This window comes from Thamnophis elegans, chromosome 4 (genome assembly GCF_009769535.1).
Source record: "Thamnophis elegans isolate rThaEle1 chromosome 4, rThaEle1.pri, whole genome shotgun sequence".
NCBI classification, from domain to species: domain Eukaryota; kingdom Metazoa; phylum Chordata; class Lepidosauria; order Squamata; family Colubridae; genus Thamnophis; species Thamnophis elegans.
Window position 1 is genome coordinate 93924361 of NC_045544.1, and position 22211 is coordinate 93946571.

Below are 22211 nucleotides of genomic sequence, written 5' to 3' on the forward strand. Positions count from 1 at the left end.
ACTTTTAAACTTGCTGTTTTCATTTTCTCATACTGTATCTTACTCATACCATATGAGTATGGTATGGTATCGTATCTTACTCATACCATACTATATACATACTGTATTTCCTCATCCCTTAAAGACATGCATGCCAAGTGCAGTAGAATATCTGAGACATATAATGTACTTTTCTTTATAATTATTATGTAAATAAATATACACACTAATACATACAGTATATGACAATAAATTATCCATTGGGGTTCAATATATAAATGCTATTGAAGCAATAATAAAAAATAAATTGATGAAATGATAGACATCTGATTGCCAAAATTAGAAATTTTATCTGCTTTTCAAAATAGGTTGCTACTCTAAAGGTCTGGAGAGAGATGGCAAAGATTTTGCACTTCATCTATAAAATATTATGAGAAGCATCCAGGTTTCATTGCATTTGGAGTTGACCCACTCAAATGAATGGCATAAATGAGTGATAACTGAGTCAAGTCCTTTTGACTTCAGCCAATTGTAAAACATTGGGCAGGACATTTATTATTATTATTACTACTGTTCTGAAATTAAAATAATCTAGTTAGTTACATTTCATATCTTCAAAATACTATTAAAAGCCAGAAGTAGACTTTTATAGTTCTATTGTTGGGTACCTAAATATTAGTCCTTCAAGGGGGCAGCCAGAAACCTTGAGTTCTAACACAAACTACCTTTATTGTAAGAGTTTTGCAAGTCTGAAAATGCTTCTACCCTCTTTACTTTTAGTTTCCCCTAAATTGGGAAGGATTCCTTCTGAGATGTTCCCACAGCCTTTTTCATTCTGTGGGCTGAGAAACCTTTGCACTAAGGCAGCATATTAAAAAGCGGCAATAATTGAGAAGGCAGTCATTCAGATTAATATGACACAATGATTCTGGTCACCAGTCCTCCACCAGACAAATTAGCACCTTAGGTTAGAGCTCTTAATAGGAATTGAGGATCACAACAGTCTGTGAAAAGAAGTTATGTTAATTAACTGCAATTATGTATTTTTTCTGAATTTAATAGATATATATCCCATTATTTTAAAGTAAATTATTTATTGTAACCATAAACAGACATCTAAATAACCTGATGCTATTGGTTTCTTTCTATTCCTAAAATATATCTTTGGAGTTTTCTATTTGCATATCAAATGCATATTAAGATTTGATCAACCAGTTCAAAGATCTTTCCATGTGGACTAATAATTAAAAAATAGCCACATTTTATACTGCACTAGGAAAAGATTTTGTTCCTGAAAAATAAGGGGGGGGGGGGAATAAATTAAAACTGTCAAGTTTTGTTGATTTAAACAAATCTTGAAACAACAGTTATTACTTAAAGTGTGCCCACATGCAATTGTTGACTAACAAACTGCTATGTATTTTCTTACTGTATTTGTTTAGGTCAGCCTGCTCTCCGTGAAGCCACCTCTTTGTCCTGCATCCCCAATGGAAACCCAGGAAACAGAAAAAATAACCATAGCCCAGCTATCCCTATTGCTGGGAAAAAAACCCTCTCATCTGTTGCTAAAAGGTATACCTTACACTGTCCGTCCGTCCATCCATCCATCCATCCATCCATCCATCCATCCATCCATCCATCTATCTATCTATCTATCTATCTATCTATCTATCTATCTATCTATATCACATTTCTATAATACCCATATCACCTACGTGACTGGGCAGCTTACAATAAAAACATATAAGAATATAAAAGCATAAATAAGAACAAAATTAAAAACAGAATTAAAAGGCTTACAGTATTAAAAGTTAGATAATTAAGATACCTACTATACACAATACCTATTATCCCCAAGATTGCTTATCAATCTTGCTCCCGTGCTAATGGGGAGGGTTTAAATAAATTTTTAACATTCTTTCTGAAGTCCAGAAGAGTAGAGCCCACATCACCTCTGGGGATAAGATATTCCAGAGGGTTGGGCAACAGTAGAGAAGGGTCTCTTCCTGGATCCCATCAGGCAAAATACTTTAATCAGTGGGATGCACAACTGGGGTGTGTGCATCCCATATCAGGATGATACAGTTTCTCAAATAACCTGGTCCCATGCCATGAAGGACTGTGAAGGTGAAGACCAATATGTTTAATTAGACCCAGAAGTAAACTGTATCTAATGCAGCTTGCACAGCAGATATACTATCTGTATAATCTTAGGGATGCCCAGGATTCTTGCACCACCATGTTTTACACCAGTTGCAGCTTCTGGATATGTAAAAAGGTCGCCCCATGTAGTGCACATTGCAGTAATCCATATGGGACATGACTAGGGTATGAATGATTGAAAGAAGGCCCTTGATCCAGGAAAGGGCATAACAGCCACATAAGATGAAGTTGAATAAAGGCCCTCATAGTCACAGCCACCACCTGCTCCTTGAGCAGGAGTCCAGGAGAAACCCCAGTTTATGCACTGGGTTCGTCTAGGGCAGTACAACCCCATGCAGGACTAAAAATGGTAAACTTTCAGATACAGAGGATCTTCCTACCCGCAGACACTCCTTCTGAACCAGGGTTCAGTTGTCACCCTTTGTTCCCCATCCAGTCAGCCACAGTCTCCAAGCACTATGAAAGGGCATCCACCATCTTACTTCACCCAGGATGGAAATAAATATCAGGGTATCATCTGCATTAAGAATGCATTAACCTTTGCTAAGACCAACCAGCATTTCAGCTAGGTGGGATGTAGAGCTAAATCAGAAGTGGCTGTCCTTACAGTCCTGAAGACTATGCCCATTTCTTCAGGTCCAATAGGATCAAACTGTTCCCAGATAACTGGATAAGAATCTTCCCCAAGCAAACCCGCAGACCTGCACTGTGTTTGGTCTCCAACTGAGAACAGATCCAAGTGATTTTATGTCTGCGTGGGCATTGAAAATGAATCAGTGCAACCCTGAAGATTTTCAGTGGAATGCATTAACATGAGCTTGGTAAGCATATTAGTACAAAAGTCTGCCACTACCTTTCCCTTCTTAATCTCTCTATGTTTCCATCTAGCTTTCTTTATGTGAATAATTTTAGGGTCAAGGAGATGATATATTCTTTATAGTTAGACCATGAGTTATAACTATTAGTTTAGTGATCACTGGAAATTACAGTGGCACTGAATGAATGATACTTACAACTTATCCACAGACTTAAACCACTGCAGTGCCCCCATGGTCACATGATCAAAATTTGGGCACATTTAAGTCTGCACACACTTACAACCTCAGGGGCATTTCAACTCCCCCCCCCCCACCTGCCTATTTCTGCTCTTTGTCTGTCCTGCACAGTGGCACTCATTGGAGATAGTACTGGGATGGAAATAGAGACCCGGGGTTTTCAACAATTCCAGTTGGCTGCATTGCCGCTGGGCTTCTATTTCAGCCCCAGTGCTGCTGCTGAGGAGAGTGCCCCAAGACCTGCTCTGGGCCAGCCATCCCAATGCCATGGCCCCCAAACTCTTGCTATCCTGATTCCACAGGCTATGCTGCACTCAGCTGACCTTAACCATCTTCCTCCTGCTGCTCATGAGACACTGGCTCTCTGTGAGGCAGTGCTACTTCTTCAGATAGAACACCCCCTTCTTGCAATTTTTGGAAGGCCTCAGAAAGTGTCTGAAGCATAGTGAGTCTGAAGAGGCTACTTGGATAAGCAGTGAAATGTTTTGAACGAACAAGAAACAGACATCTCTGCCTGCATGACTAAGATTCTTCCTTGATCTATTGTGAGAATGGAGCACATTATTTTTTTTTAATATTTTTCATATTGTTATTTTTTGGAAAATGACACAGATTGCCTTGGAAAGAAGGCCTGGTTTGGCCAGCAGCTACTTCAGATAAGGATAGGCTTTATGTGCTTCATCTGTAGTGGGAGGAATATGGTAAAAGGGCCTGCAGAGTGCAGGATGGCGGAGACAACAGAGGCTTTGTGCTCTAGCACTAGGATGGCTGGCTGCTGCAGAGGCATGAGATGGCATAGGCTGAAACTGAGTACGATGGCTGAATAGCTGAGACTGCTGATGCCTAGGCCTCTACTTCAGCCACAATGGTGGGGCACTAACACTGAGATTAGGACAGCCAAAAAGACAGAATTGGAGAGGGGGAAAGTCCAACAGGAGGCAGTGCCTTACCTCAATGAGCCTCACAGCTGGAAGAGACCAAGTTAGGTATTCCTTGGATTAGGCTCCTCATCTAATGGCCAGTTGGATTCAGTTAATGATGGTAATGGGAAATGCTAGTATTTCGGTTCCTAAGCAATGGAGCTGCTTGATATTTTACCTCCCCCGACTCTGAGATATCCAGTCTTTGCTTCCTGCCCCTTGGATTCCCCACAGACCTATGGACCTACTACCTATCTCTATGAATGTTACCTTTCAAAGATAACCGGAACTCAGGGTGTACAGAAGGCCGCTCCATTGTTGGATCGTGTGGCATAATCAAGAAAAAGAATTCCTGCTGGTTTTACTTTCCTTGCTATGCTTTGCTGCCCCATGGCCAGTAGCATTAGCATAAAGTGATTGAATGGTGGGTGACCAGGAGCGGGGAGAAGCATGTAGAACTCGGTGGGGTGGCAAAGCTCCTTTGCCTGTGGGGACCCAGCAGGGCAGGATGGATGGTGGTGGTGGAAAGAGGTGGGTGGGTGTGTTGTAGCATCCCTGTGGTCAGTGATAAGGGTGAATGATTTCAGGGGGACTGAAATGGGTTTGTGTATACCTTTTGTAAGTTTGAATGTTCACTAAAAGGCCAGTCTTAACTCGAGAACTATCTGTATGTGTAATTTATAGTTTGTTTTTTGAAATCTATAGAATATTGCTGGGAAAAATATAGCATATGTTAATCTAGATCAGCGGTTCTCAACCTGTGGGTCACGACCCCTTTTAGAGTCGAACAACCATTTCACAGGGGTCGCTGAGACCAGCGCAACTCTAAACTTTAGACTCCATCTCGCGTTCCTTGAAATCCCCACGGATGGGCTCTGGAATTGCCGCGCAGAGCATTGGCGCAGCTCCACGCCATAAAAAACATAGGTGCATGCGCACACCCCATACAATTAGCCCCAGAGACTTCATAATGGAGGGAAAGTGTTCCTGAGAGGGAGGAAGGGGTTTAGGTCCTGCTCCGGGCTGTAATTGTGCGGGGTGTGCGCACAGCTATATTTTTCACGCCGCTGCCAGGTACTTTTAACTATATCTAAATCCACAACCTGAACCAAGCTCAGGAGCCCAAATTGGCCCCATTCAAACAATGAAAACCTGCTTGCTAAAAGTGCCATAAACCATGCACAAAGGAAAAGAGCAAAAAAAAAATGCAATGCAAGATAACAATTTAAAAAATGATACAAGTGGAATTATTATTAGAAATAAAATGTAACAGAGAAAATGATATGTATGAAAATATAAAGTAGGGTATCCTGAAATGCCACCTGGAGAACCCATCAGAGAAAGTAAATAAGCAAGGCAACAATGGAAAGGAGGAAAGATGAGGAGGGAAAGGAAGAAAGGGTAAAACAGAGGGAGTAATCGAGGGGAGTCAAGAGTAGGAGAGAGGGTAAGAGGGAGAGGAGGAGGGGAGGAAAGAGGGGAAGAAGGAGAAGGAGGGAAAGGAAGAAAGGGTAAAGCAGAGGAAGCAAAGGAGGGGAAGTAAGTGAGGATAAGAAGGAGGCAAAGAGGAGGAGAGGAAAGAGGGGAAGAAGAAGGGAGAAAGGAGAGGAGGAAAGAAGAAGCAGAGAAGGGAAGTAGAGAAGATAGAAGGAGCAAGCTGTTGCAAAATAAAATGGGGTGGCAAGAAAGTGACCCAAACTGTATTCTATATGGTTCCACCACAAAACCGCGGACGACAAAATCGCGCTCGACGAAAGCGCGTACGTGACGTCATCACAGCGCGACGAAAACATCGCGCTGTGATCGATAAATGTAAAAATAAAGCGAAAACCTTACCCTAACCCCCCCAAACCTAACCCTAAACCTAACCCTAAACCTAACCCTAAATCTAACCCTAAACCTAACCCTTAACCTAACGCTAAACCTAACGCTAACCCTTAACCTAACGCTAAACGTAACCCTAACGCTCTAAACCTAACCCTAACCCTTAACCTAACCCTAAACCTAACCCTTACCTTTATGTGAATCGGCTTGCTTTAATTTTATTTTTATTTCAATTTTTAATTTTTTTCGTCGCGCTGTGATGACGTCAAATGCGCGCTTTCGTCAAGCGCGCTTTTGTGGACCGCGGTTTTGACGGGTCACGATTCTATATATTTGTAAGAAAATAACGATAAATGATTAATGATAATGATATAATTAATGGTAATTATAAGTGTATATTTGTGAATGAACTTGAAAGAGAAAATAATTTTTTTTAATAAAATTAAAAATAAACAATGCACGACGTTTGCCCAATAAATTAAGGTTAAGCTTACCACCACCACCAAGGTTAAGAACACTCCTGCAAACAAGCCCAAACCAGGTTAAAGATCCATCCAGGTAGTGTAAGCAAGTTTGTGAATGCAGCTGCAGGCAACTTAGTTAAGGAGGCTATGGGAATAAAGCCACTGTCTCTGTGTATGTGTGTGTATGTGTATGTGTCTCTGTGTATGTGTGTGTATAGCAGCCGAGGTTGTCCAGCCTCCAGGATGTGATTCTTTTCAGACCCAAAATTTAGGAGCAGACAAGATGTTGGCTGCTTCTATAAAAAAGATGTGGAGACTCTAGTCTAGAAAAAGTGCAAAGAAGAGCAACCAAGAGGATTAGGGGACTGGAAGCTCAAATACATGAAGAACAGTTGCAGGAACTGGATATGTCTGGTTGAATGAAAAGGACTTAAGGTGATATGATAGCAGTCTTCCAATATCAGTATCTATATTACGATTCATAGCAGTAGCAAAAGTATAGTTATAGAGTAGCAACGAAATTTTTTTTATGGTTGGGGGTTACTACAACATGAGAAACTGTATTAAAGGGCCGTGGCATTAGGAAGGTTGAGAACCACTGATCTAGATGGTATAGACATTGATGAGATGATGATGAATTTCACAGATCAACTAATGTATTATTCACTAACTTCTTAGACCAAGTACCCATCTTTTAATAGGTAAATTAAAATTATTAATGTAAAATCTGGATGAAGAATTTTTTTTAAATATCTGGTTCTTCTGTAATTAACCTGATTCACTTTTAAGGACTTCTTTCCTATTTGTTTGCTTTAAAATATTTTATATATATGTGTATACATATTTTTTTTATACTTTGTTTTGCAGCGGTACAGAAAAAAAGAAGGACAAACATCAAGGACAAACAGAGAAAAAAGAGGACTCTCATTCTAGTGATCAAAACCCACAATCTCAAGCATCACCTTCTCCCCAACCCTCTGCACAGATTCTCCCAACACACAGGCAGACCCCAGAAGTCAAGAGCTCTGCTCCAGGCAAAAGGTTTCCTAAATACAGAGCTAGGAAGCATTTGCAGCGATACTAACATTACGCTTTGCTCCCCATTAAAAGCATGTATATGTCTTTTAAAATCTTTCTTGAAAGATTTCTATTCTTTTGAACTCCTTTTAGAGTTCATACTGCTTGTTGCTGGAGAGTAACAGTTCTCCACCAAGCCACTTTCCCCCCAGAGTAATCAATGGTAGTCAGTTTAAAATAGCATTATACTATATAAAGCAAGAGCAAAATATTTTAAAACATTATTTAAAAGAACCCCAAATAATGGTAAGAGCTGTCAGACGCTTAATAAAATTGTCTTGTTTTTATTGCCCATCTGAAATTCAACAGTGATGATCAATCTGACCTCCCTTTAGGGGCAGTTATGCAAGGTGTGAGATAGCTGTGAATCAGAAGTCTACTTACCCTCTGACAGGATGGCTTTGATCCACTCATTATCACCTGAATCTACCCCACAGGGTTATTGTTTCTGTGAGGAAAAATGGGAAGAGCAAGCATTACATGAAACTCTGGAGGACAGAGAGAACAAGCTTTTAACAATTAAAGCCATAATTATAAATGGCTTGCTACTAAGATAACTGCCCTAAAGTAAAATCAGCCAAAAGAAAAAAGTATACTCAAGGCAGGAGAGAAAAATAAGTGTAATGGCAAGGACTGTCCATTTAACTATGCATTCTGAAAAAAAACAGTATGAGCAATCACACTATTCATATACAAAGTTACTATAGAGGATTCTCAGTGCATTTCATAGTTTAATGAGCATAAAATATTCAGCTATTCAGATGATTGCATACTAATGACCCTCAATTCTTCTCACTAGTATTATAAACCTTTTTGCACATCATTTCTTAGGTTGCTGTTCGGTGTTGGGTGGCTTGCGGTGCTGCTTTTTTTCTGCTGGGTGCTGCTTTCTTTTGGTACCAGTTTAAGAAACTGTTTTCCATCATGTCTGCTTGCTTATTCTGGCTATTATTATGCAGGGAATTGAAAAGAGTTTTTCCAGTCTCCTAGCACCATTGAACTATAGATACCAAGCACTGGAGTTAGGTTAGGTTATAGGTTTATTTCATTTATATGCCGCCCTATTCCCGGAGGGACTCAGGGCGGCTAACAAACCCAGGGGAGGGGGTAATACAGACAAGGCAAAAACAACAAACAGAAATACAGAGAAATTTAAAACAATCAACAGTCACACAATTCGAGCAGGGAAGGGAACTCATCAACCCCGGGCCTGTCGGAACAGCCAGGTTTTAACGGCTTTACGGAAAGCCTGAAGGGAGGTGAGGGTCCGGATCTCTGCGGGGAGTTCGTTCCAAAGGGCTAGAGCAGCCACAGAGAAGGCTCCTCCGGGTGGTCGCCAATCGACATTGGCCGGTAGATGGAATCCGGAGGAGGCCTAATCTGTGGGATCTGATGGGTCTTTGGGAGTTGTGACATGCACATATAAAGCAATAGCTGTAACACCTTCTCTGATTTAGGATAAAGTAGAGAAATAGTCAGCAAGATTTCCTAGGCATTCTGGTTCCAGAATCTTTGATTTTTTTTTAAATCAACCTAAAAACTGAACTCTTTGAAGCAAATATAGCAGGCTTGAGGCTTGTTTCTGAAATGATTAAAATAGAGTTTCACAATTAGATTTTGCATTAAAAAACAGAGAACAGAACATACAACCTTCTAGGCATGTTATAAATCATATTTTCAAATTATTTTGCATATTAGTGATGGATAATCCCAAATTTGATTTGGGTTTAATTTGAAAATTAGAATAAATTATTCTGTCCTAACAGTGTATGGCAGTCAATAGTTCTGTATGATTCTAGTCAAGAGGCTTTTAAAGATAATTAAGTATTATGTTTAGCTAAAATCTAAAGCATATACGGTCTGTCACTGAGATCTGAGAAGTAACACCTCTTAAATATCTGAATCGGGCTGAAATCTTGTTGTGCATTTCCTCCCCAAATATATTAGCACCTGGTATTTTTTTAAAAAAAATTGTCATCCAAATTTTGTCTATTTTTAAAATATAATTCTTAATGTAAATAAATACATCAGTAAAATAGTGTTAGAATTTCAGTTGCTATTGGTGGCATTTGTTTCCAGTGGAGGAAGCTTCACAATCAAAATGATTTTAAAAGTATATTTTTGAACAATAGCTAACAATGGGCAATTCGTTATTCCTCAGATTATAAACAGCCAAAGTAGCAATAACAATAGCACTTAGACTTGTATACAACTTCATAGTGCTTTTACACTATCTCTAAGCAGTTTACAGAATCACATTTTGCCCCAACAATCTGGGTCCTCAGTTTAATCAGGATCGGCAGAATTTTTCTGCCTCAATTTTTGTAGGGTACAAGATTACCTATCCCAAGGTATGGACTAATTACATATTATTCAACTTAAGTTTCACTATAATCAAGCAGAAATATTCATGATTAATTTTGCTATATTAATTGTATTGCAACTCTAGTTACAACTAACTTGCTATGAATATTTTAATAATTGTTCAACACAAACATACAGAGAGATTGTTGCAAAAGGGGAGGAATCAAATACTATTGATTAAAGCTGCTTCAAATTGTTGAAACATGAGTTTCATGTTCCTTTTTCTATAAAATAGAAAACACCTTGTATCCTTAGATCTGCAAGCCATGTTTCAAACACAACTTTTTTTAAAACTGACCCTTCTGTCCTAAATAAAGCTATTATATTCCATTAAGTAATCACTTAAGCTCTGATGATCTTCCATTGCCGAACAAAGGTAGCAGACTAAGCAAAAAATGTGAGCAAATATGCCTTTTGCTTCTTCAAGAGCAGTTTGATCATATATTAGATCTGAATTTCTACATATGTCACTTGGGTTTTGTGTGTGTGTGGCCGGGGGTTGGTTTCCATACACTGAGAAGCTATACTTGTTTAGTTTTTACAGTGCTTGGGGGCACAGCAGATGCTTTCCATGTAAGCAAAATCATCAGGTTTTACGCAGCTCTTAACCAATGCATGTTTAACAGTTTGTCATGAACTCTGTTATCTGCACAAACTTAGCTTTAACATGGAGTTTCGTTTGTTCTTTCTGGTATCTTCCTGTACAAGGTATCTGTTCCTGGGATCCGCATGTTAATTTTTGACTTTCTGAGCAAGGAAAATGTGCGCACTCACTTTTTCCCCCTAATGTTTGACTTCATAACTTTTGTTACTTTTTTTCCCTTTTAGCTTTTGAAGCTCTTATGGAAATTAACTTACAGTTGCACAAATTGTCTCTTTAAAATTGTCTTAACAGAATTTATTGCAAGGCAGTTAATTGGGCAACTGCAGGAACTGTGACATATTGTAATGTTCCCCACAGGATGACTGAGTAACAGTTCTGTTTGCTTAGCTGGAACAGATTTATCCTGTATCTCTCAAGGAAGTTCTTAGTTCTATGATTTTAGCCATTTCTTCATTAAATACAAGATTGTCCTGATTGGTAAAAACTTGTAAGAAGGATCGACACAGTGATAAATTTCTTTTGAATGAGACAGTAATAATGTTCACTTTGAATGGGATGTAGTACACTTCTCAAAAGCCATCATTAGACCCAACAATCCTGGACCAAATTTGTCCAATCTCAATCTCCTTTTTGGGGAGGAAGATTCTTGAGATGGTGATTGAACTGAAGTTTCAGGATCCCATACGAGAGGATTGGATTCAAATAGCATTTACTCATAACTGTGGGTGGTCATCCTGCCCCCTCTTGTGTCTCAGCAGCTTTCAGTACCTTCAGTCATGATATCCTTCTGGCCCAGCTAAGGAGATTGGAAGTGGCTAATTTGATGTTGCATGATTTTCCTCCTTTCTCTATGGCTGTTTCCAGTTGGTATTGGTGAGGGAAGGCATCAAGCTTGAAATTCCCAAGTTTGCAGGATGCCTTGAGCTTGATGCTCTCATCCTGTATGTTCTCACCCTTTATTTAACTTCTAAATAAAACTACTGGAAACATCGGTCTGTCTGGGATCAAGAAGTACATGTACACAAATGATAGTAAATTGTACATGTCAACCTCTTGCACTCAAGATGATGTCAAGATTTTGTCCCAGTGCCTAGAGGCTGTTAAGGTCTGAATGGGGAGAGTCAAGCTTAAATTCAACGCTTAACAAGACTGTTTGATAATGGGTTCGTGGATCATCCAGCTTCAGTCATTTTCTGTCCTTACTTCTGAATTGTACTTCCCCAAATGGAATAGATGTACAATTTGGGAATCTGCCTGTACTGTAGCTATTATTTGAAATCCAGGTGGCAACTGTGATTTTGGAAGGAAAGATTCTGTTTCTCATTTTCAGTCACTCATTGTGATAGCTTACTTTATTTTGGTTAGCAATAATTTATTATGTATAATCTTATCAAAGCATTAAGTCTACCAACCAGAACCAGATGGAAAATAGAAGACTGAAGAAGAGTTTTGAGTACATGTCCAACCAGGGCTCATAAGCTCCTTTATTTAAAAATCTCACTTGGTTTTCCCCCTTATTTAAAATGGGGAAAGTTGTCAAGTTACTGTTTCTAGATTTGGGAATAATAATGCTATGCCGATAAAGTGATATTTTTTATTTTTATTTTTAGCAGTTTCAGAGCAGCCTTTGAGAACTGTGCTAAGAGGCTTTAAGAAATGTTGCCCTTTTGACTGTCTTTCAAGATCCTGTTACAGCACTATCTAATCCTTCTTTCTGAGGGTCCTGTGGATTTGCTTGGAGAAAGGCCTATCCTGGCTTTCTTTTATCTCCTGCTGCTTGACCTGTTTTGTTTCCAGCACAATTGCTTGCAATATCTCATTTAGTTCTTGGTTTAACAACTGCTAAATATAGAAATACACTGTGCTTGTCTTTCTAGTTTGAAGAGATTGTCAACAGTTGAAAAATCACAAAGCACATGGGAAAGTTCAGAAGACAGTCGTAATAAATTAATAAGAGCAACTTCTGCATCAAAATTGATACCCAAAAGTGGCAAGAATGTAGATAAGTAAGTACTAGATTTCTTGTTGGTATCCTGAGTTGTTACTCTATAAAGCTTTGTAAAAATAATTTTGAAGACCAATGATATCTATCACTATCACTGATGGAATTGATTTCCCCCCTTCCTTGAGTTCATTACTGCCACCATTCAAATCTTTTGTAAATAAAAGCACCAAGAGAAGATTTGGGCATTAAGATGGGGAAGATCACATTTATTGAACAAAATTATGAAATGTTGGATGTTGCATACAGTTGCATTTACTATCACCCGCTTTCCAACATTTTGATATGCAAGTCATGAACCTGCATGCTTTTTGGGTGGTGTAGTTCTGGAAACCTCCAGGTGTATGTTTCATTCATCTTCTACACACCTGCATTCTTATTTACCACATTTTTCCTTTGACTAGGTACCTTGAAGTAAATTGTTCTGTGACATTACTTAAACAGAATTTTCCATTATTCAGATTTCATATAAAGCCAAATTACATATTCAAAATATAAAATGTAAAACACTGAAGTTATTAAAAATAGATTCATATCATATATTTTTTAAATGCATATTTATTCATAACCTTTCATGTAAATGATTTAACACTATAATTTGTATCAATGCCACTGTATTTTAATTAGTCTTCCCCTGTTTATAGCACCTTTTAACTCTGTTGGAAAACAATAGTTGTTATCTCCAACCAGCAAATCCAATGAGCCCTATCAGCTGAAAATTATGCTAACCTATCTGAAGAATTCCAGTTAAGGATGAATAAACTATACCTTCAGATTCATACTTTCATATATTAGTAACACTATGCATTTCTTTCCATAGACACAAAGATGTGATCGTCAGCCAAGGTAATAAGAATTATTTGCTTTTTACTATTGTTTTTATTAATTAGGATTAATACATTTAATAAGCATTCTCACAAGTTGTTTTAGAATAATTAGCATCTTTTGTTAATATGATAAAATTTGGTTCACTGCTTACAGTTCAGTAGATTTGCTTCTCTTGCCTGCTTACTTCTGCAGTGGAAATGTTGCAAGTATTAGTTAGAAGAACCTTGCATCTAAAGAACCTGTGTCCTGATTCAGATATCTTTGTGCACACTCAACTGTGAGTTTGGATCTGCTGCTTTCATTTTACACCACTAGAGTTTCTGTCATGCAGAAAAAAACTATAGGCTGCTGGATAGTCACATTAAACTTTGGGCTTGTGTATGGCCCAAAAACCCATATAATCCAGCATAATACTCTGATTGCTGTGACTTTTGTTTGGCTCTCCAATTCAGTATAGAGTCTCTGTGGTTTATTTGTTGTACTTGATTTCTTCCTCATGTGCATATATAGGCAGTTCTTGACTTACAACTGGTAAGTCCTTTAACGACCATTCAGAATTATGATGGACTCTCCCAAAATCTACCTATGACCGAGTTCTGAAGTTCTGACAAAACCCCTCCCCTTAGCCACATGATCACATTTTAGTGCTCGCCAACTATCCTCATTTATGGCCATTTACAGCACCCTATTGTCACATGATCATGATGATGGGACACTAAACTTACTTCAGGTTTCCACCATTTACTCCTGATTTCCAGCAAAAACTACCCCATTAGAAACAATGAGTTTGCTTAACAACTACAGTATTCACTTAAAGAGCACATCATTTACTATCACTATGTTCACTTAGCAACCACCTCAGAAAAGTTTATAAAATAGGATCCAGTCATGTGGTTACCTGTTTTATGATTATCACTACTTACAATCATAATTTCTGCCTCAATTACAATCATAACTCTAGGACTACCGATTTCTTTTGCAAATTTAGATTTAGTTGGAAATGGTAGGTTTACCTTAGACAAGAAACATTTGATTTCTACTCATAAAAGAAAAACGTTAACCCTAAAAAAGAATAATTGAAGTAAGGATTAAAATTATTCCTGATTAAATGTTGGGTTTTTTTTGTTTTGTTTTACTTTAATTTGGTTTTTTATTTTTTCCTCCTCCGCAAAGCACATGAGGTCATCCATGCAATTTTTAACTGTAATTATTGTAATTTTTAAACTTTATTAATACAATATTGTAACCAAGAAATAAACACATTTCTCTCTAAATGACTAATGTTCATTGGAGCATATCTAACCTGAGTTATTGCCCAGGTACTTTCCTTCTATCCTTCTAATAGTATGAAATGCTGACATTTCTTTTCTTTGGTATTCTATACAGTAGCCTCCCAGCAAGATGAAGAGCAAATAAATAAATAATAAGAAACTTGAATACTTAAAAAATATATGACAAAACTTACAAAAGAATAAACTTGTTTATGTCAGAAAATTTTGTTTATTTGGTTGAAGTTGACATATCAAAAGAAGATAAAGTGTTGAATAAATGTTCTTATTGAGGATTAGAAGAAAGTTGCTTTGATTTGCAAATGTGACTGAAACTTGAGTGTTGAAATGTGGAACAAGTTCATTTCGTTGTATGGCCTATACACTAAAATGGCTGCAATTAGTCTTTTATAGAAGCGCAAACATATTCATGCTTATGGCTTCCACAAATTCATAATTTGCCCAGTTATCTGCAGATAATGGAATTATCTTCCTCCTCTGTTGTATGGTGCAGATGACTTGCTTATCTATCCCTGTACCTTGGCAAATGCCCTTTCCTTATTTGGAATTTCTTTTGTGGCGCTCCATACATCAAACTTTCCTTCCTTAATTTTTTCCCAAATTTGTTGAGGTTTCAACTTCCTATATTTCCCAACTACTTTATAGCATAATGATTTCAATATCAATACATTGAGAGTCCCAGGTTGGGAAAGGCTGTTGAAGGTTACACAATTCCATGCAGTATAATGAATATGACAATGTATGACATCTCTTACCCATCTTGGTCAAGATTCTGAGAAATATGCAGATTTCTTCTTTATATTAATATAAATTTTAATGTAGATTTAATTGTATTAGATAACCATACAATACAGTTAAAGAATTATTAAAATGCACATTAATATAAATCTTATCAACTTTAAACTAGATAAATAGTAGTTTATACAAACAAGAATGGCCATATGCACAGTCAAATTGAGTCAGATGTTTAATAGTATAGGTATAATAGTCTGACACATAGTGGGAAGATTTTGTTCTTTTTTTATTACCATACTTCTATTGCTTGTGAGCTGTCTAGGATCAGGCAGCCATACAAATTACTTAAATAAATAAATAAATATCTGAGATAAGTGTCAAAGCCAGCATTAATGCATACCTTATTACCTTTTCCTCTTTCTTAGCAGTGAGGAGGGATCTGAATCTTCTACTTTAAACTTTTACCACAGACCACATTTAGAGTAAGATTAATCTCAGTTAAACTTTATTGAATCATGACAGCTTCATAAACTAAGGTTTGAAATTGGTTTTTCTCACTAAACCACTGATAGTAATAACCTTCCTAGAAATCTAAATGGTGATTATCCCAAATAGGAGGAATAGTTTTCTTCTTAAGATAGAAAGGAAATGTAGGAAACACAAGCCCAAATCTTAATTAAACTTGTTTTAAGAATAATAAACTGATTTATTGTTGATTCTGGATGAAGACCTACATGCATAAGAGAAGGAAGTATTTAGAAAATGGTGGGAAAACATTTAAGTCTCCTGGGACATTCTTCTGCTGACCTAAAAAAAATACTATATTCTTAAAAAAGCTCCATAGAAAGAAATCATGTATTATAATTTATCTGAATATTTTATTAAGTCATATAGATCTGACTTTAGATATTGATTTTTTGCCCTACTATGTTAATTAACTGATTGATAGCAGAATTGTACTGTTTATTGCCAATTACTTACGTTGTATTGTTTCCTAAGGCCATTTTACATACTTTTAAGGTTACTTTTGGTTATCACAACTTATACTTTTAAATACTTCATGATTTTTTATACTCTTTTTATACTCATTGTTTATAGTTCTTTCTCATTTGCTTACGTGTATGCAATGTGTAGTAGTAAAGAATAATGCTTCATGATCTTATAAACATACTCGAATCCCAAAAGTTTATGGCATAATATTTTAAAGGGGAACATATAAAGAGTGCTCTTCTTTTTTTCATTATTTTTTTCTTTTAATATGATTCAACTTATTATAGCATTAACAACATCAGTTAACTGTAGATATATTTTTCAAAGTATACAAAAGCTTTGAAATGACTATCAACGTGACTTTTAGAATCTGTTCTAATGGTTCTAATAAATTTTCTACCATGTTTGGCTTTAGATCAAGGGTGCAACTGTGTGCCAGTGCCTATTTTAAGGACTCAGCTTTTGACATGGCTGAATGTGCAATAAAACCTTGATAGGTTGCTGCCAGGACAGCAAGCCTCTACTTGCAGATTTCTTTAACAAAAATGTTAATGAAGTACAGGATTATCTCTTTGAATACTTGAGTTGAACGTATAGAATAGAAATACACCCACTCATTTTCTTCATAAATAGTAGATATGTTTTATACGTATAAGTGCTTTTGCTTAAAAATATTATAAGACATATCTGCCAAAATGCAATTCTCCTGGCAGCGCCATAGGCGGTGCCACCTTGTTTTTTGCTTCTGCGATTTTTATTGCTCTGTGCATGTGCGCGCAGTGAACCATGTGCCCACGAGTGAACCAGCAGTAGTGACTGCCGGAACCTACTCCTGAACTACGCTGCTTGAAATGATGGGGATTGTAGTCCAACGTGTTGAAAAAGCACTAAACTTGGGGAAGACTGAATTAGTCTCTCTTCTCATACAAAAGATAACTTAGAATTTAAATACCTGCAAGAAAACAGCAACGCCTCAGAGAGCACCAAGCACCTTCATGACCTAGAATTGTACAAATACATATATTTTTGGCTCCTTTGTTGCAGTTATTTTGCCATTGGTATTTATCATTAACATTCTGAAAACAAAAATTAATTATTTAAAAAAAAATCCTAGTATTAAAAACCCTCTGAAATATTATGGCATTATGACAAAATCATTGTGTTTCCTTTTGCAAAAGGAAGTGCAAACCAGTGTTTTATACATTAAGGGCTACGGTTTTTCTACCTTAGATAGAAAAGAAGTGATTTCATGGAAAAAGATGATTGTATCCTACCCTTCGATGACTTACTTTCAGTGCCAGAGTTGTATATCAAAACATTCCTGTTTTGAACATAGAGTTGCATGCCGTGCTTTAACTCACCAGTGTTGCAGTGACATTTACACATTCTTTGTGATGGGCAACTACAGTAAAGAAAAATAAGCAGGCCATTTCAAACTGTCACTGTTAGATATCTAAATCATTATGCTCATGAAGAGGGTTTTTTTTAAGAATAGTTCCTTTTTCATACTTCAATTACAGTATTATGGCAAACATTTTTGGTTCTCTATTATTCTGTAGGCGAGATCAAGATACACAGTTAGAGTGTTGCTTTCATATGAAGAAGAATATTCTGAACATGTATGTAAAACATGCTTCTAATGAATATACAATTAAACTATTTATAAGCATTTGATAGGTAAGCAGTTTAGGACTGATTTTTTTTATCGTTGTGCTTTTAAATATATGAGTGATCACACATTTCTTTTTTAAAAAATAGCTGGTACACTCTTGAAAAATTTAAGCAACACAGAGGATTAAAAAAATGTTGAAATCTTGCTCAATAGGCACATGAGCAATGTCCTCTGATTGTAGCCTTTAAAAAACTGTTAAACAATTTGGAAGAGACCCAGTAAAATTCAAACTAATGTTCTGGAACATGGTAATTAGGACAATGTAAATTAAAAGGGAGTAAAACTGTTTCTTCTTTTAGCTTGTATTTGCAGGAACTTGGCCGAGAGCTTGGATTTTTTTATTTGAAAATGCTTTTGCTGATCTTCTGACATTATCTGTATAGTTTTCAAAAGACTTTTGCTTTAATGCCTTAATTGCCCTCCAGGTTTATACGCTGACAAGACCATTTCATGCTGTTGGCTTTTAAAGAGAGAATCAAGGATGGTGTAAGAAGCAACCCCCCCTCTAGATAATCAAATTATATGAAACAAAGAATTTATTTTATAAAGTTTGCATAATATACCCCAATAGAAAAAAATATTTTCTTTTTTGTTATTTCCATGCATAAGAACTCAAAAGTGGCTTAGTATCTTTGTAGGACATTATTTATAATCTAAGGTCCATAATCTCCATACTTTAACTTTCTGCTTTTCTTCTGCTGTCATTTTATTCTCTTAGGAGTTCTATGTTTTCAAAAGTTCATTAAGAGGACTCAAAAGTACTTGCTTCCCACGACAGGCAAGTACACAAAATGCCTGCCAGGAAGCAGTAGTAACTCACCTCAGTACAATTTATATATAGCTGTTGTGGCCCAGCAGGCTCCGTTTGAGCTGCTGATGGACTCGGATAGCAAGAAACCCTATGAGTCTGCTATGGAAGATGTGGAGGACCCTGGGCAGGGTTCAGACTCAGAGTAGGGACCAGAGAGGCTGGTTGGCCACCATGAGGTGCCTGAGGCTTGGAGCAGTGGGGAGGACTCAAGGCAGTGCCAGGCAAAGGAGGGCGGAGAAACGGAAGCTGCAGCTGCGGAGGCAGCCTCATAAGAGATAATCAAGCCCAGGTGGCTATGGCTTGGCCCCTCCCAAGAGAGTATATAAGTGAGAAATTGGGAGGGGACCTTTTGCAGGACACAACCGTTCGTAACAGTCTTGAGGAACTCTTGTCTGGTCCGTTTTGTATTTCCGTTCTGTTTGGTTTGGGTTGCCTGGGCTTTCAGCCAACGGAGTTGTAATTCCTGTGATTAAAGAGTGGCAAATAGCCAAGCCTGTGTCTGCGTTACTCACAGGCCGGAGGGTGGGTCAGAACATATAGCATATTTTGGAATGATAACTAAAGACACTTTATGTCCACTGACTGTTGAACTATTGAATATGCGATTAGTCTTAGCTAGACCAGTGGTGTCAAACTATAGCAATAGCAGTTAGACTTATGTACCGCTTCATAGGGCTTTCAGCCCTCTCTAAGCGGTTTACAGAGTCAGCATATTGCCCCCACAGTCTGGGTCCTCATTTCACTCACCTTGGAAGGATGGAAGGCTGAGTCAACCTTGAGCCGGTGAGATTTGAATCGCTGAACTGCAGATAACAGTCAGCTGAAGTGGCCTGCAGTACTGCACCCTAACCACTGCACCACCTCGGCTCTCAAACTCACAACGTCATGCTGTCATTACTTGATGTATCACAACTTTTCCCCCTTTCGCTAATATAGGAGTGGGGGTGGCCAGCTTGTGACTCATCCAGCCTGCGGGTCATGAGTTTGACACCCCTAATCTAGACTGAATTATTGAAAAATGAATGGAGCTGTTTTACCAAATGTTCTTGATGATTTTCCTTTCACATTTCATATTTTACCAAGAATGTTTCAAGTTATATTTTTACGATTTAAGGAAGACCTGTTACGATTCTTCCTTTACACAATCCACTATATATGCATTTTCATACTTCTTAACAATTCATTTTGTTAGATATTGTTATTCTACTAAGATCTGAACAACTACCATTAATTAACCATGATCTTCACTAAAAGCTCTTGGCAAATTTAGTGCATCAACTTCCACAGAGCCACATGTTCTCCATACTGTACATGACTAAGCTCTTTGGGCTGATGTTTCATTGGATTCAACTCTATCCTGGCAAAGGCATCCTGGCAAAGGCAAGATAAATTACATATACAGTAAAGCATTTGTAATTCCCAACATTCACATAGAAATCAGTTTATATTTCTAAATGAGCTATATAGAGCATACTTCATGTACAATGGTACTTGGTACTTGACTGCTTTGAAACTTGTAAAATGTCATTCTTGACACATTGTGATACAAAATTTTTGTCCTAGTACTCAGCATTTCTTTGGTAATTGACACACAAGTTAGAACTTGTCGATGTCGACTGCCTCATGACTAATATGTTATTCCTTATGGGAAAAATTTGTTTGGTGCTGATCATTTTTGGTACTCATTGCTCCTCCCAGAAATAATTAACGATAGGTATCAAGATACCATTTTTTTTTTAGGCAAATATGGTGTTATTCCATGTGATTTAGTCCCCAGAAAGAAAGGGGGTTAACCCAATTTCAGTGATGTCCAATTGAGAAAGATGCAGTTGCTTTAGATTTATTTGAATAGTCCAGAACTTTTAAACTCTTTTTATCTCACAGGACACTTCTCAGAGATGGAACTGCCAGGTGGCATCTGTTGTGCCTGCTAATGGCCAGCAGGGTTTGCAGCAGATTCGGACAAAGAGGAGGCTGGGGAGGAACATGGGCCAGTCCTGGAGTCTGAGGAAGGCTTTGATGAGGGCTCTGTGTCAGAGCAGAGAGGAGGCCAGAGCTGTATGCCAGTTTCAGCTGCCTTCAGAGTCAGAAATCAGTGAGGCAGATGAACAGCTGGAACCTATTCCCAGTGTACGCAGAGTTGCCAGACAAAGGGAACAGTTAAAGAACAGGGGTCAACTTGGGAATAAGGCCACAGGTGGATGATGAATAGCCCCTCCCTGAGGAAATAAAAGAGGAGCGAAAGAGGAATGGGGTTTGCAGGAGACAATTAGTTTGCTTAATTGGGACTTTCCTAGATTCTTTGCCAAGTTTTGCAGATATTAGCCTGTTAGATCTCCAAGCCAGATAAGGTCTGTGACTATAAGTCTTCCCTTGAAAGACTTTGCTGGATGTGAATGAGAAGAATTCACAGTAAAATAATAAAAGGGTTTTTTCTTGGGACAAGGAGTTTGCTTCATGTTTTTGGGAAGTCTAGGTCAGAACAGCAAGTTACAATACTCATCCCATAGGTGGAACTCCTGAGATGTCACAGGTTTCTAGGACATGAAAGGAGAAATGGAAGCAGTCCACATCTAGTGATGGTGCAGCATACCTGTGGCTATTTCAGAGCATGCCAGTGTATTGTACTAGAGCTACTGTTGGAATAGTGCAATGTTTTACTTAGGATATGCTTACTCTGCATATTCTTGATCTTTAAAGTAAAATATTATTGATGCTTGTTTTCTTTTTACATTTTAATTCAGATGCTGGGTCCAGCATTATTTATTTCATAATTATTTGACTCATTCTGCTTATAATTTTTAAACCTACCACAAAAAACAATAAGGGAAAAATGAACAAATAAGCAATACAAAAAATACAGACATTTTAGAATTATCTAAGAATTATGCACTTAATAGAGGAGAGAGATGGGAAAGTTGTGGGACTGGATAAAAGATGTGTTCTACTGTGCCAGTGGCACTATTCTGAGCCACCAGTTCACTGACATTATTATGAATGTTTTGTCATTGATGATATTGTGCTTTTGTAATTCTGTTTGTGTTTTCTGGTCTAAAATTTTGGATCTCAATTTTTTACTTTGTATAATGAAGCTTAATGTCAATGTTATAGTTCTTTACTAAATCTAACATTTTTTTTTGCAAAACATTCTCATTCTGGTATGCGGTTTTTGTTTTAACAGAAGGCGAGTATATCAAGATGTTCATGCGGGGACGGCCCATCACAATGTTTCTTCCTTCAGAAGTTGACAAATATTACGAAATCAAGACAGAGCTGCCCCCTGAGAAATTAAAACTGGAGTGGGTGTATCCTTATTGCACACTTCAAGGAAAACGCTTTCTATTTTCAATAGTTTGCTTTCCCCTCTTCTCTTTAAAATCTAATTTTCAATTTTGCCTTATTTAAGCTTTTCTTAATTTGATAAAAATTAATAA

The 22211-nt window shown here is 37.5% G+C and overlaps 1 protein-coding gene across 1 annotated transcript in view; it reads left to right on the plus strand.

The window, feature by feature from the left end:
- EML4 (EMAP like 4) overlaps window positions 1–22211 on the plus strand; it is a 128221-nt gene that overhangs the window by 67015 nt on the left and 38995 nt on the right. Inside the window, exons 3-7 of the mRNA XM_032215322.1 lie at window positions 1422–1551; window positions 7273–7446; window positions 12328–12456; window positions 13273–13298; window positions 21959–22082. Of these exons, the coding sequence (XP_032071213.1) occupies window positions 1422–1551; window positions 7273–7446; window positions 12328–12456; window positions 13273–13298; window positions 21959–22082 (583 nt within the window). The remainder of the gene's footprint in view (window positions 1–1421; window positions 1552–7272; window positions 7447–12327; window positions 12457–13272; window positions 13299–21958; window positions 22083–22211) is intronic.